Source organism: Ammodytes marinus (assembly GCF_949987685.1).
Source record: "Ammodytes marinus genome assembly, chromosome: 20".
Lineage (NCBI taxonomy): Eukaryota > Metazoa > Chordata > Actinopteri > Uranoscopiformes > Ammodytidae > Ammodytes > Ammodytes marinus.
The window spans coordinates 17510290-17527648 of NC_137224.1; the positions used below are offsets into that span (position 1 = coordinate 17510290).

The 17359-nt window shown below is 39.4% G+C and overlaps 1 protein-coding gene across 3 annotated transcripts in view; it reads right to left on the bottom strand.

The window, feature by feature from the left end:
• slc39a11 (solute carrier family 39, member 11) overlaps window positions 1-17359 on the bottom strand; it is a 131551-nt gene that overhangs the window by 38892 nt on the left and 75300 nt on the right. For 2 of the 3 annotated variants that reach the window (XM_080048741.1, XM_080048742.1), the window contains exon 5: window positions 10784-10925. In XM_080048741.1, coding sequence (XP_079904867.1) covers window positions 10784-10925 — 142 coding nt within the window. The remainder of the gene's footprint in view (window positions 1-10783; window positions 10926-17359) is intronic. The other variant, XM_080048743.1, reaches the window with a different exon arrangement.

Sequence of the window (17359 nt, forward strand, 5' to 3'; positions counted from 1 at the left end):
ATTTAAATGGTCAGAACAAAGCAAGGGTGTTACTTTGCCGTTCTGACATTGCCAGCATGCACACTGACAATGAAGCAGCAACATGGGTAATCAGACATCATTAATTAAATGACTTACACCTATGATTTCCTTAATGTGACAGTTTTCTATGAGAACGTTCTGTTACAGTAATAAGGGGCAAACATATTCCAGTTATCAGTACATATTAAAATGTGCTAGAAGGTGGCTGAGCTTTCCTATGTTAGGCCAGTATCTTAAATTATGTTTTGGCCTATCAATAGGCCCTGTAGTGGTTATCAAGCTGTGTCATCATACATTCATTGACCCATTTTTTTTCTTGCTATCACTGTCTGGCAGCCATCTGCTTATCTCACCAATCAACAGCCAAATCAAAATCCTCATCGACCACATCTCAGCAAGCACCAAAGCATACCCTCCGATCTACCACAAAGTGTTAGTTAGACAATACATTTTGCCCATAGCCATTCGCAGGACCTGGCTGCAGTGTAAGCCATGTTTTACACTACCTGCTCTAGGCACCAATGTCTCATACACAGTTCCCTTAACAGGGACCAAACTGCCAACAAAACCCCCCAACAGCCTTGGTTTCCAATCACACAACTCTGCCCCTACTGCCAACTCCATCTATCCAAGCTCATAGGACATTGTCTACCTCCTCCATTCTATTGTGGTTCTGTCACACACACACACACACACACACACACACACACACACACACACACACACACACACACACACACACACACACACACACACACACACACACACACACACACACACACACACACACACACACACACACACACACACACACACACACACACACAGTTTTCTGACAACAACAAAACGTAGAAAAGAAGGACAATGAATCTACTCTAATTTTCAGAGTATCCTTGCCTGTAGACACTGCACACTGCCTGTTCAAAATTGCTTTCTGTCTGACCTGTTCACCCCAAAATAATACTAAAGTTACATCTTGTTTCCTAACTCTTTATAGCTGCTACACTTAACACTTGGTTATGTGTCGAGGTGTATCAGCCTTGAGACAGTGATATTGTCATGTTTATCTGTAGAGTGCCTAGTGTTATATTATACCGTACAAAGTAACCAATATGGTTTCTTAAATGCCAACCACTCGACCGGTGTTTTACCTGCTCCGGGAATTGCCAATCGACTCAATTCGCTCAAAACTCCAACACATTTTTCATGTCACATACTGTTCATCTATAAAGTGTGTTTTGTTGATCTACTCTGTAGATTTGTAGCATTTAACTTTAAAAGGATATTTCTTAGTTCCAAATACAGCTTATCTATTGGAATGGCCTGGCTCATGTCATATTGATTTGTGTTATAACATTTTTGCTTTCCTTGATTAATTTCCCAATGGAGGCTGTCCAAACAGTGAAAATTACTGAAAAATGCCTCGGGTTCTCTCGAGGTGACTCATTATAATCTGAAATTGAAATTCACCGTAGAGGAAGACTGTTTGATCTGTGTAGCTACAAAAGGAAACGAGAGAAAAAAAAAGAAGAAGAAAGAAGATTAGACCGATTACCCCTGTAGTGTGACCAGTTGCACTTGAACAGGCTTTTTAATGTTGGACAACCTGCTGATTCAGTGGTTGCCAAGGAACCTGCCGAGCTGGGTGTACTATAAAGACATGGAGAGTTTTCACAAAGTTTTCTTCAACTCATTAACTGCTGCCGTTCCAATTCCATCCAAACGTCTTAAGATTGATACCTCCAAAAGTCCAAAAATAATTAGAGTATACGAATGAAGACAAGTACCGAGGGAGTTTCTCTGTCTCTCTAAATCTCTGTGTGACAGCCTGAGAGAGAGAGAGAGAGAGAGAGAAAGTAATGAAGAAAGGAAGAGAGAGACTGAACGAGAGAGATGAGCGACATACCCCTGTCACAAATAATGTTGATTGTTTACCCCTTTGGTCTCACTTGTAGAGTGGAACATCCATATCTATATCTCCCTCATGAATCTTTCCTCTGTCTGTCCTCTGAGGCCTAATAGAAGACACGGCAGCACCAATGTCTCTTATCAAAAAGCAATGAACCGGGGCGGAACACATGGATAGGAAATTCAATAGCAAAAAGAAGGATGTGTTGAGCTACAGAGTTGTATATTTGAATCTCAGAGCAGCTGAAGAGTTCTTTGATAACAACAATCAAGACAATAAGTGTCTCTAGAGCTGTGCAATGTAGACACCATATGGAAATATTTTCACCTTCAAAAGCACAACAGCGTACTTTTATTAAGTGAGCAACATTATATTTTCTTGTGGAGAAATCGGAGTACATATACAATGCGTGTGAGGGCAATTAAAGGAAATAATTATAGAAGATAGCATTTTTTGAAAAGGAACGCAACATTTTTAGGCAAGCAAAAGTATTGGAACAGATAGACTTTAAATAAATTAAAGTGAATAATAAACCGTAATATTTTGTCGCAAATCCTTTGATTGCAATAACCGCATCAAGCCTGTGACCCATTGACATCACCAAACTTTTGCATTCTTCTTTTGTGATGCTTTTCCAGGCTTTCACCGCAGCCTCTTTCAGTTGCTGTTTGTTTTGGGGGGTTACTCCCTTCGGTCTACTTTTTAGCAGGTAACATGTATAGGGTTTAAGTCTGGAGATTGACTTGGCCAGTCTAAAACCTTCCACTTCTTGCCCCTGATGAACTCCTTTGTTGTTTTTGCTGCATGATGAAGGATCTTCCAATCAGTTTGGTTGCATCTTTCTTTAAATTGGCAGACACAATGTTCCTGTAGACTTCTGAGTTCATTTTGCTGTTGCCATCATGTGTTACTGTGTTGTTGTCAAGATGCACCTTTACCAAAGTGATGGAAAGCCTAAAGTTTAGAGAAAGAAAGAATCTGCTCATGATCCCAAACATAGAAGCTCATCTGTGAAACACGGTGGAGGCAATGTCATGGCTTGGGCTTGCATGGCTTCTTCTGGGACGGGCTCATTAATCTTCATTGATGATGTAACACATGATGGCAACAGCAAAATGAACTCTATGTCGACAGAAACATTTTGTCTGCCAATTTAAGGAAAGATGCAACCAAACTGATCCTCCAACATGCAGCAAGATAATGACCCAAAACACAACAAAGTTGTTAATCAGCGGCAAGACGTGGAAGGTTATAGACTGGCCAAGTCAATCTCCAGATTTAAACCCTATAGATTATGCATTTTACCTGCCAAAGAGGAGACTTAAGAGAGTAACCCCCTAACACAAACAGCAACTGAATGAGGCTGTGTTGAAAGCCTGGGAAAGCATCACAAAAGAAGAATGCAAAAGTTTGGTGATGTCAATGGGTCACAGGCTTGATGCAGTTATTGCAAGCAAAGGATTTGCGACAAAATATTATGTTTTATTCACTTTAATTTATTTAAAGTCTATCTGTTCCAATACTTCTGCTCGCCTAAAAATGTGGTGTTCCTTCTCAAAAAATGCTATCTTCTAAGTTGTGTATCGGATCCAGATGTTAATACCTGGAAATTAAAGCTGAAATGTTAATCTATTGTCTCATATTCATCTTTTGGTGTCAAACCCAAATGTTTCCAGTCTACAGCAAAAATAAAGGAATTGGCCTCACTGTTCCAATACTATTCAAGATTCAAGATTACTTTATTTTGTCCCGAAGGAGATTTGTCTTAGACGTACAGACTGCTGCATAACACATAACACAACAAGACAGTAGAAAAATAGAATACTATATAGAAAAATACAGTGCCTAGCACACAAGTGCTGACAGTGCAATGATAAAGTGCATACATACATACAGACATACATACATACATACATACAGATCTACAAATGGCATTCTACTAACGGCCTGAGTTCAACAGAGTAACGGATAGTGGAATGAATGAAAATTTATACCTGTTCAAATATCTTTTCTTGCATTTAACTGGGACTCTGTACCGTCTGCCTGAGGGTAGCAGGTCGTACTCAGAATGTAAGACATGAGAGGGGTCTGCAATTATTTTCCTAGCCTGTCTAAGTACTGTTTCCTCAAATATTGCTTGGAGAGTGGGGTGCTCCCTCACTCCCATCACTTTCAATGCTGTGAGAACCAATCTGTTGATTTGAGTCTTCCACTTCACAGTTAAATTACCAAACCAAACAGAGATTGCATAGCGAATTACACTTTCGATCACCGAACGATAGAAAAGCAGCATCACCTTCCTTTGGACACCAAACACCCTGAGCCTTCGTAAAAAGTGAAGTCGCTGCTGGATCCTAGAGCACACACTATTTACATGAACACTCCAGGATAAGTTATTGTCAATATGCACGCCCAAGTATTTGTACGAATCAACCTGAGCAATGTTAGCATCTTGAATAAGTAACAGAGTGTGGTCCCCCACATGACCTGGGTCAAACACCATTTCTTCAGTTTTTTTTGTGTTAACTGTGAGGTGATGGTCCTCACACCACCGTACAAAGTTGTTTACCTCCTGCTTATAAACAAGGGTGTTCGTATCATTATCCATAAGACACAGAATGGCAGTGTCATCCGATAATTTAATAAAAGAGACACTAGGATGCCTACTGATGCAGTCATTAGTATATACTGTGAATAAGGGAGGAGAACTTACACACCCTTGAGGAACACCTGTACTTATTACTTTTGACTGGGATGTTGTCTGGTTCACTCTAACCTGTTGGGTCCTGTTAGTTAAAAAAGAGTGATACCATCTGATGATATATGGATTAACAGACATCTGTTGAAGTTTACTGAGAAGGATATGTGGCTGCACAGTATTAAAGGCGGGGACTGTATATCCTCTCCTGAGTGCACTGCAGACACACCATCATGTTCAATTTCTCCAATGTATCTCACTTTACACCATCCAATTACTGTTGTTGTGTAAGGAATACAGACTTTCCAAACAGCGCTGAGCTGTTTTGGCAGTTGTGATCAGAAGCAATGCTCGACCACTTTTCTTCTGTGTCCATGTAACTAAAGGGACAAACTTTGCTTAGAACAACATCCTGTCACAAATGTTTTCAAATGACTTCCCAAGAGAATGTAGAGCAAGTTTCATTTCATTTCATTTATTGTTTATTTAGCAGGGACAGTGCACAATATACAATTGAGCCAGATTATAGCCACATGGCTAATTTTCGTCTGTAGAAGTTGAGAATGCACTCTTAGAAAAAACTATAATGAGTCAAGTTTCGGTAGAGTTACATTATATACTGAACGTCAACACTTTAGGGTTCAGGCCAGGGTAACTCTTTAAATGAAATGCACTTATTGAGAAACATATGCAGGAATTTATGATTTAGTATTGACAGAAGCATTATCCATCTACCTGCCAACAAAAGAACAGAAAGCTGTATTCCAAGGTACACAGAGGAGTTTATGTTTTGTTTGTATTGAATGTAGAGATCATGTGCTATACATCCTTAGTTGCCAGTAGCAATAAGTAGCACTGCGGTTTACCAACAAAGTCAATGTTGAAGTAGGTTGTAAAATGATTTCAGAAATAAGCTCTGCAAATGTTTTTTTTCTGGAAGGACATGTATTCAGCAGATAAGCTCTAATGGATACACACAATGCACCTTGGTGAAAAAATAAATAAACATAACTTTGTTAATAAAAGAAAGTCTACAGAGATCAGGAAGAGAAAACACTTCAAAACCACTCTGGCCACTACCCCCATCCACTTAAAAAGAAAAGTATCTGTCCCCCATGAAATTGGCCATAAGCCTCAATCAAATATCTGACTACTTTTTGTTACCAAATCTTAAGAAAACGTCCCCAGCAACAAGACAACACTGAAGGTCAGTATACAAGTTAAAACAAAAGTAAAAGTGTGTGTGTCTGGGGTTAGCAAATACAATTACTGTATTACTATGCTAGGATTCTGCCGAATGAGCTGTTTGCAATGAATCTTATGATTTTCCTCTTTTCCCAACTTCAAAGAACAAATCTTGAGCATTGTTGATAGTCTGATAAACACAGACACGGATCTGTCCTCTCTGTATATTACTGTCAATGGATAAACCTATTTAGCAGAAAACCATTCCGTACAGTCCTTTCAACATTTCCAGAAAACCCTTTTGCATGGATATGTGATGAGCTATGTAACATGCATTGCCTCATCTCTGTCAAAACAGGGGCATCATCTCCTCCTCATTATAAAAGATAGGCCATGAAGTTGGCTGCAGCTTTTGCCCTAAGGCCTAAAAAACTATGCAGTTGAAAAAGAATAGATTACTTATTAAATTAGGATTGAAGGCCCACCACAAAATATGGAAATCCATATTCTACATGGCAATTGCTTCTTAATATTTACTAAGAAATGAAGATCAAACCCCAATTGATACTTCATAGTCAATTCAAAAAACTGTATCTGAAGACCTGAATAAACAGAGTGCCAAGAGACACACTTTGATTCCTCCTAACACGGACTGAATTATTTAGGAAACCATGTATTAAGTATGAGGAGGACCTGGAATAGTTTTGTGTATGTATGCATCTTTTAGTGGGTACATGCTTACGCAGGGCTTCTTTAGCCTGGCGTGACCAGCCTGATCTTGCAAACTTCACTTTCCTTTCTCTCCCGCAGATTAGTCTAGCATTTCTCATATATCCATGGGGAAGTGCCCGGTCATTGTTTGACCAATCAGGACCAGCATTCAGACCTAACGTTGTTCCCCTCAGTGGAAGGGTGGTTTCTGATTGGTTGATGTAGTTGTTAATCTATCCTCCAGTCAGACCTTGCCTTTCCCACTTTCTGTCCGTTGAGGCTACATTGATGACTACACAAACCAATCAGAAGCTGCCTTCCACGATAAGGACCAAACCTTTGTCGAAGACATAGACCTAAGTATCTGGCTGAATTTGGCAAACTGAATAATCGTTTCACAGTTTCACAGAGATGGTGTGTTAAAATGTATTAGGCAGTAATGACATTCTTACTTAACACCATAAAATACAAATAGTTAGTGAATTATTAACCTAATGCCCCACTACCGGCTGATGGCAACGACTTTCTATGTCTAATCAAGTATTAATGTGGGTCTAATACCCAAGTTGATCGTGAGAATCCTGAAATTGCCATTAGGTTCAGATCATCGGTGGCATTAATATAAAAAGGGATCATATCATCTGCCACTGGCTCCAGAAAAGCGTGTATGAAAATGTATCTCCTGTTTCATTAAGGGATTCACAACTCGACATCTCAATCCAACACTCTGGGCATAAACATGTTAAATTAAATATGAACTTAGATAATATATTTATTTCCTTAAGCTTAAGCTTTAAATATTGTATTCATTATGTACTGACTTGTTATTCATTTCTGATTCTGCACTTCAGAAGTGTACAATATATTTTGTTCTTGAACGTTAATTTTAATCATGTTGTCTTGTCTTTGTGTTTCATTGATTGTGCTGAGGAGGGCTTCTTAGAGCTGCTTTCTAAGAACAAAAAAAAATCAATTCCTGCTTTGAACAGCTGTCTGTTTTGTTTTTTTTGAAAAGGGCAATTTAAGGTATCTATCATGTGAATAGCATCCTGCTTAGTGGATCGAAATAAGGAAAAAGAAACAGTAATACATACCATCCACATTCATATACCCATATACACATCTGAAAGACTAAAAAGGCTGGGACTTTTGGTTTGATAATCTTCTGTGATGGCTAAAAAAAAGAAGCGACCGGCTGCTGATTCACTGAAAAGCCTTTGCGAGGAAGAGGGCCCTTGAAAAAAAGAAATGCAAGCTTTTTCTATTGAGAAGAAACCAAGGACAACAGGAAACAGCCCCCTCCAATTGATCAAGTATGTTCAGATTCTAAAAAAAAAAAGAAGAGAGACCAACCACCAATGAATCGGCTTGAATCGTTTTTAGGCAGAAAAGATTTCCAAAAGAAACAAAGAAAGCTGTAGCACATTGAAAGATAGAAATGGAAGAGCGTGTGTGTATGTGTGAGTTTATGTAAGAGTCTAAAGGTATAGGATTCTGACTAATGAGTTTCTATACATGATGCTGAAGAGATACTCAGTGAGACGGTATGTGGGAGTGAAAGCCCTCACAACAGGCGGACGGCACCTCCATCTGTCTCCAGATTGGAGAACATCCAATGAGCACTGCTTGAGACTGACATAATGCCAGGTGTGATACACAGGGAAGGAAATATCCATCTACTAGAAATTGAGGTCTATCTCCAGACACAGTTAATGCCCCGTCTAGCCTTGACGCATAAAGAAAAATAGGGATTCGAAAGTGGATGCTGACGTCAATAGGCCGTGAATACATGTGTGTGAATATTGAATGCTCTCCTTTCCTACCCCATGTCCACTCGTGGTTAACAAACAAACAAAACACTCCCCATGAGGATACAAGCCTTGAACACCTGTAACCGTCCTCGTGCATGCAGGAAACCCACATCAGAGCCATTACAGCCCCTCTGCAGTGAGCAGCGCTCAACTGGATGCAATTTGGTCTGCTCTTTCTTCTTCCTCTCTCGCTATAGTTTGAAGTAGTGAGAAGTGAGCCAACAGATTTAGACCAATACTGAAAGCATGAGCCCTAAGGCTATCATCAGCTCCTTCTTCTCCTGTGGCAGTTGTCGCACAACTCCTGTTAGACCGGAGCTGTGACAATGATTCCGATGAGCTGGGACTGAAATACATCTAATGCTTTTGGGATCTTTTTTTTTTATTTCCGTATTCTCGGGAACACGAGTCAGCATTTGTGCCATGACCATATTTGGAGAAGACATTTGATTTGAGGTAAGGGTCGTCCCCTCTGAGAGGATCTCTCAGCAAGAGGCAGTTGAACTTTTGCTAAAACCCTCCCCCCAAATGATCTGTATGTAAAGAGTCTGGCAGGTGGATTCCTTTTCCAGTACTTATTGTCTTGTAATATGTCAAACCATTTTTTTTTTGTATCGTGATTAATCGTAGAATTCTCATAGTTAATCACGATTAATCGCATTTTTTATATTTTTTGCATTACACACAAGCTTATAAGTTAACATAAACAATGTAACATTGGGACTCAAATGAATGCAAAGAAAATGACTTTAACTTGACTTTTGGATTGGATAAGCTGCACTGTGAATCACACAGGAAAACATACAGTGAATGATAATGCAATGCGTTCCCCCAGTTGCCAATGTGATTCAATCTGATCTAATTGTAGTGCTCTTTTCTGTTTACTGCAATGGTCGACTCTCTTTCCATGCCCTCAGGCGTGCCATAGAGATTCAATGCATTTGTAATTGATCTTAAGAACGTCGTCTGAGATATTGAATCTGTGGATTTCTTAGTTATGCTATCTGCTCATGAATGTGTCCCCTATAGAGCATAATTTAAGTTTCTTCAATCTTAAAAAAGTGTTTCCCCCTTTTGTCTTGCTTTTATTATTTATTTGATCACCTCCAACTGCTAACAAACTTAAAAAATAACATCAAAGCATCTCAAGATTTTTCATAGAATTTCCTTCAGTACTAACATTCATCAGCTCTGTAACAGTTCCTTCATCAGTGGTCAACCAAACTCCCCTGACATTCAAAAACTTTGAAAAAATGTAATCTTCATCATCATTACAAAATCTCAGGATTAATGGGATGTGTCACTGTGAAAAAAATGGTAATGAATGGGCGTGACTCAGATGAAATGACGCATAAAGGCTATGCAGTCACAAAGAATTAAAAAACTAAAAACAACTACATTTTTCAGCTAATTTGATCTATTAGTAAAGCTCATGTTGCTACATAAACACTTGTGTCTGCATGAGTTAACATAGCAGGAATAGCTTTTTCATTGTATCCAGTTCTGTATTGCAGAAGGCAAAGCATGGGTGTATACATCACATTAATAATGGCATTCCATTCAGGTGTGCACATTTCAGAGCCCTGCTGTTGTCCATAGTCGCTATTTGATGTGACGTACTTGACGTTTATTAGGAACGGAGCCATCCTTGATGCCATTTGTTTCACTTCTGCTTTTTCCCATAGGACGCGTCAAAATATTTCCCAGAAGAAAAGGGCCTATAATTTCACTTAATTAGAGGCAACAGTAGTGCTTTCCATAATAAAAAGTCTGTTTCATAAAATTCTGAATGCGGACTCCCCCATGTTTCGCACACTAGCTATAACCAAAAAGAGTAACAAGAGGGAACACCACCATTCCAAACTATTTATCATGTAGAAAACTAGATGAAGAATGGGAAGTCTGTGGTTATTGGTTAGTCAGACCAGTTCCGCTCTTGTGTGAACCACCAAGTTGAAAAGTTATTTAGTTATGCTGAAAACTTTTTCACTTGCCTTTTCTTTTTATCCTTCCTATTTTTCCTTATTATGTTTAATGTGTGAAATGCAGAAAGGGTAGTGTCCCGAACCCCAGAAAACAGAATGAGAAAACATTTATTATGCCCTACACAGGTTGAAACAACATTCAAAGTGAGGGGAGCACCCAATTAGTGTCACAGATGGACAGATGAGGTAGAAGCAGAACAAGGGAACCATCTGGACAGTGAAAAGAAGCCATCAGAGAAGCTCCAGGTGACATTCTACAGTTGTAACCAATGCATATATGTATTCTGCATCTGGTGTCCTGTGTCTTTACTTTACTATTGGAGTAGTTGCAAATACAGGGGGACTATAGTGCCTACAGCTGTAGATGCTGGCATGTTTTCTTTGATGAAATGCAGTTCATCCTTTTGTTCTTGAATCAAGCACAAACTAACTAATTGATGTGGGTATATGAAGGGAGGCTTGCCTGATAGAGGTCCAGCTCTACCTATCCTGATGGTCATCTCATCGGCATCCCAGTGTTGGAAGGAGGGCTCCTCTGCTTTCTCTTTGGTCTGCTTGGAGTCAGGGGGCAGAGCCAAGGCAATGTGTGGGTCGGACCCTACACCCTGTAGATGAAGCAAATAGATGGAGAAAACGGATGTTAAAATCAATTTTACATAATATCACAAGTGACGCTTCGATTTACGACGAGTGCACTAGTTTCTGCTAACTCAATTGAATCTTTCATAATTAGTTCACATGTGCATTGGACAAAGAAGTATGGAGATCTTTACTTTGGAAAAAAATAGCAATACATAAGTGCAGGAATACGTTAGTCAAAGTCCAGCTTTCGTAATTTTACTTGAATTGAAGTTGCACATAAAGCTTCAAAAATATATAGCTGAGTAAAAAGCATAATACAGGTTGCCATCAAACCACTGAATATTCACATTGAACCAGTGTACTTTCCCAAAAATACAATACCAAGATTAAAGAAAGGGCTCTTTAGGCAAGGTCCATTGCCCCCCTCTACACCACCCTACCCAGTGTACACACCCCTGATTGTCAGCTAATATGATGCTTTTCCTTGTAACTGCATAAAAAGTTATTCTGTTCCCCACAAATTAATTGATACACAAACAAGACCCTCATGGGGGATTTAGGTTCAAGAACAGTTGGCCGTTTGGCATGGTCGCTAATCCAGTGCCGCAGATATGCACAGACAGATGAGCAGGTCCCTCGAGTCCTAGAACTTGCATTCTACAGCACTTAAACCTCCACAAACATCCGCTTAACACCACTTTTTCTTTTTACAACAGTATATGTTTTACCAGTCCAGTGATAATCCAGTGAGTGGTGTCTTTGCAAGTCTGAAAGGTTGACTGAAAAAAAATGTCAAAGGAACTTTAAAAAGGTGACATTTTAAATTATACACGCTACGGATAATGAGTTTTTCACTTGCTCAGTTCTGCCTTAGTGGCAACTTGACAAACACTTGTCTGAAGTTGCTCGGGGAAGTAGACATTATAATCAGCAGGAGAGGATGTCAATGAATCCCTGCAAACACTGCAGTAATCAGTCGTTTGGATCAGGCTGTTCATTACATGCAATGCTTGTTAATTGCTATGGCCACGAATGTCAGCAAAAGGCCAAACTATATTACTGAAGTAACTTTTTACTGTGTGAATAATCAGTGTTTGTTAACTTGGACAATATTTGTGCATGTTAATTACTGTAGACTAAAAACGGAAGGAACAAATCAAAGATGACATGTTTAGGGGAAGAAGGCTAAGCAATGGCGATGGTTTGACAGTCCGGAGAGATTACTTTGCATGAATAGTAGAATCACTCTTATTTGCTTTGCTTGCAATAACTTTTTTGCATAATGGAGGTAAAAGTGTGTCCCATTTCCGGGTAGAATAAAAAAAACTATTTGGTTAATCATCAGTTACTGTACATTACATACAGTAACATTGCCATTTAATTCCACTTAATCCATTACAAAGATCAAACACGAACAGAAAATCCATTAAAATATAAAAAAATGCTTTCAGATGATTAAATGTTAGACACTGAGGGCAATATACAAAGGACTGAATATTGAGTGGGCACCGCAGCCAGAAGTGGGCTTAACTAAGTGTTTTGTAATATTTTTAATAGCCAATTTGATGAAAACAGAGAGCCCACATGCATTAGCAAATCATTACACAACTAACGTCTAAAAGCAAGGGGCTAAAACACCATTTGCAACATCTCCATCTATTCTCCCTCCCTCATTGTGCCATGTTTGTGTGGTAGGTGGTCCAAATGCAGGTAAAGTACTCAGAGAGCTTGTGTGTGCATCACAGTGCAATCATGAGATGCGTAGGTGGACAGCACTGACAAATGCTTCAGTGCAATGTCAATTAACATGAATTCCATTGTACTTGTTTTCTAGATGCTAGTTTTATTTTCTTCATTTATCCAAACTGCTGAAAATATTCAATCAAAGTGAATAATGGCAATGTGAGGAAAATATCTTCAAGTAGATGATCAGTTGCGATAATGGCAACATATTTTGAGCTCTTACAAAACCTCCGCGCCATGACTGAATTTAAGTTAAATATTTATAATATTAAATTGAGGGTTGTGCAGCCTGGGGAGTACACAAGCCTTTATGTCTCATGGAGAGCTCCTTTCACTGTCAAGTGCGATCCGATGGTAGAATATAACTATGATGAACCTTCCTTTTTCAAAGAATACATCGAAACCAAAATAAAGAGCCTATAATAAGTATTCATGCCTGTGGGGAATTTTCACAAATTTAGTGCTTATTTCAAATGTGTGAATGAATGAGCATTCCCATCTCCCAATGGTATGTAAATATAAGCAGTATGATGATTTGAGCATTACAGTTTGTGGCATTCCAGTCAGTTGCCATTAAACCACTGCAGAAGAAGAGGGTGCAACGAGATACAGTGATTATAAGTGACAATGTAGAAAGCACAATGACTAAATGACTTTTATTTGTGTTTAATGTATTGCATGTAATACATTGGAGGAAGATAACGGCCTCATCACTCTACACAGATGTTATCATTTGCTGCCATTTATTTTGTCTCTTCAGTGGAGCGGAAGCTTCCAGGAGCGTCAGTGGATGTTTAAGTCAACAATGTATGTCAATCTTTTTTTTTCCTAGTTTCTTTCAATTGCGCTTTATGGACAACTTATTTTGCGTGCAATATTTCAATTCTTTGATTGTTGTTTTTTTCAAATCTGTTTTTTTATAAACACTGAATTCATTCATTTTAAAATGTGCACAAACCACCTGTATGGAAACACATTTCCATATTCTAAGTAGATTTATTGTTGCTCTACTGAGCATTTAGGGCCTGTTTCACAGACATGGATTAAGCCTGACGGTGATGGAGCCATGCACCATCACTGTTAAACCGCTTTTCTTCAGCAGGGACAGGGAAGCTGGTCAGAGTTGATGGAAAGATGGATGGAGCCAAAAACAGGGCAGCACACGTGTTAGAGTCTGCAAAAGACTTGAGACTGGGGTGGAGGTTCACCTTCTAGCAGGACAAGAACCCTAAACATACAGCCAGATCTACTATGGAATGGTTTAAATAAAAGCATAGTCATGTTTTAGAATGGCCCAGTCAAAGTCCAGACCTAAAAACTATTTAGAATATCTGGAAAGACTTGAAAATTGCTGTTCACAGACGCTCTCCATCCAATCTGACGTTGAATCTGATGCTCGAGCTATTTTGCAAAGAAGAATGGGCAAAAATATCAGTCTCTAGATGGGCAAAGCTGGCGGAGACATACCCCAATAGACTTGCATGTGTAATTGCAGCGATAGGTGGTTCTACAAAGCATTGATTCAGGGGGGGCTGAATACTTTTGCACACACTTTTCAGCTTTTTATTTATAAACAAAAACAATGAAAACAATGTATCATTTTGATTCCACTTTACAATTATGCGCAACTTTGTGTTGGTCTATCACAAGAAATCCCAATAAAATACATGTACGTGTGGTTGTTACATGACAAAATGTCAAGGGGTATGAATACTTTTTCAAGGCACTGTACATACATATCCCAACCATACAAACAACATGAGCCAGGATAAAAAAGTGGTATGGATGGTCCATGTGTATAAGTAGCTATTACTCAGAGTTAACAGTAGAAAATACTAGCTCTGCCAGTGCAGAGTATTATAGATGAATAAAGAATAAAATTATGACGAATTAGAATTATGACGATGTGGAGCGTAACATGGCATTTAATTGTATGTACTGTGCATTTTGGTCTCTTGACAAGCTTTGGTCCCCCAAATGTCAACTGAAAACTGAAGCCGAATGTCTTTCACTCTCTGCCGCTCTACCGTGAAGCTGCGCCTGGTTAAGCAAGCGCCAAGCGGCCATCTGTAAATATCTCAAATCTGGGCCTTTTCCACAGTAGTAATAGGTCTCTTGTTGGCCTTCCCCCACTATATAGGTCCATCTTGCATGCTCAGTGAGACTGACACTGGAGTTTTCAGTTTACTACAATCAAACTTTGACGACACATAGGCAAGATTATTTACTGGTTATGCGGTCTCTCAAACCAAGGTGATTGGTGATTCAGAGTTCTCTTCTGCAGATCAGTGTCAAAAAAACATTTAAACTGCTAGGATTCAATGTTGTAAGACAATACAACATAAACGGGGGGGTGAATATTCCTTATAGACACAACATAGCTCTGCAGTGGCTATGACATATTTCAAAATGTTGGGGGGAAATTATTAAATAAATGTATCTTAATAAGCTGGAAACGAAAAAGAACATCTTGTCTCAGAAAAATTGTCTCAGAGCCACGAGTTAATTTGCATCTGTGCTTTCCAGTCTGGCTCTTTGCTTATTACTTACGCCAGTGGCAATGAGGCATATTGAGAAGGATGCGCCCAGAGCGGAAAAAAAAGAAAAAAAAAGGAGAAAGTCTGCTCAGGCATGAACTAATGAGTGAGGCGGTGCATGACATTTGGGGATGCTGGTGTCATTGTTAGGAGGAAAACACAATATGCAACAGGCACAAATGGCCTCCATCTGTGTGTGTGTGTGTGTGTGTGTGTGTGTGTGTGTGTGTGTGTGTGTGTGTGTGTGTGTGTGTGTGTGTGTGTGTGTGTGCATCCATCATTTCATGTGACATGAAAAATGTGTTGGAGTTTTGAGCGAATTGAGTCGATTGGCAATTCCCGGAGCAGGTAAAACACCGGTCGAGTGGTTGGCATTTAAGAAGCCATATTGGTTACTTTGTACGGTATAATATAACACTAGGCACTCTACAGATAAACATGACAATATCACTGTCTCAAGGCTGATACACCTCGACACATAACCAAGTGTTAAGTGTAGCAGCTATAAAGAGTTAGGAAACAAGATGTAACTTTAGTATTATTTTGGGGTGAACAGGTCAGACAGAAAGCAATTTTGAACAGGCAGTGTGCAGTGTCTACAGGCAAGGATACTCTGAAAATTAGAGTAGATTCATTGTCCTTCTTTTCTACGTTTTGTTGTTGTCAGAAAACTGTGTGTGTGTGTGTGTGTGTGTGTGTGTGTGTGTGTGTGTGTGTGTGTGTGTGTGTGTGTGTGTGTGTGTGTGTGTGTGTGTGTGTGTGTGCATCCATCATTTCACTCATTCACACAGAAACACACACAGTTGGAAATATTAAATATATTATTTTTACAAACTGTTGCCAGAACGGAAGAGACTTCATCGTTGAAATACTTTAATAATTCATTTTTTCATTGCAGTTTGTATGGTTTAGTTATTGAGAGCATATTCTCATTATTGAGGTAACTGTCACCATAAACTGTGTGTTGATATGTGTCTAAGTATGTCTGAGTAAGTGTGAATTGAGCTGTGTGTGTGTGTGTGTGTGTGTGTGTGTGTGTGTGTGTGTGTGTGTGTGTGTGTGTGTGTGGGGAAGGACAGGACCGTTCTTGTTCCATCTCCAGAGGGATGTTATTAACCCACTGTGTGGTGACGACCCACCCACCACAATATAATCGCAGGAGGTCCAAGCTAGATAATAAAACACTTTCACCTGTGTGAACCTGCATACATAACAGAGGGTCATATCCCTCCCTCTCTGCACTTGCAGATCGAAAACCATTTCATCACCTCACTTGAAAACATGCAGGTACAAAATTGGCAGGCTTCAGTGAGGCCACGTTTGACGACAGCACTTAAACATGAAAGAAGGCGAACAAAAGAAACACGTCACCAAATCATCCCCAGTGAAGAAGAGAAACTAATCAAAGTGCACAAACAACAACATTAAAAGGGAAGAGATGACGCAGGGCAACTTAGTACAATTGGTCCATAGTTTACATCGTTATCTATTCTTAAATGTCTGTCCAATTTCAGTCATTACTTGCTCCCCACTGCTTTTCATTTCCAAATAAAGGAAAACCTGCAGAGTCTTGAAACAGCTTGAGATTGGCAGTGGATGGGGATGTATTTCTGCTCACTCCTCCGCCTATCCACTCTCTCTCTCTCTTTTCACACCATTTGAAAAGCAGACAGCATAACAATGGGTCCCTCTTTGACCTATCAGCAACCAAACAAAGATCAATCAACTATTGTATCCCTGATTCCTCCTGTCATACTCCTACATACTCTGATTCCAAAAGTTTTGGAATGAAATACATACTGGAAGGAAACCAGTAAGTGACTGCAGGAGTCTCTCTAATCTGACATCCCGCTGAAGTTAGATTGAAGTTGGATATTCATCAGTTACATCTTCTCGTCTCTATCTTCACCGCTTCTAAAATTACATGTAGTGTAAAACTATAGACAGACCTCAACATAGAGGGGTAAATATACACACAGGAGTGTTTAGTGCTATCTTAACGTTTTTCGTTTGACTGTCATTAGAGGCAGTTGACTACCAGTGTTTGAGTTTAGCTCACCGACCTGTGCCAATTCCTTCATAAAAGAAATGAATGAAAAACTACAGGAATGGTTTCTACCGCCTTTTCTTGAGCCGGAGAGCGAGGGAAAAAGATAATAAATACAAATATTGTGCTA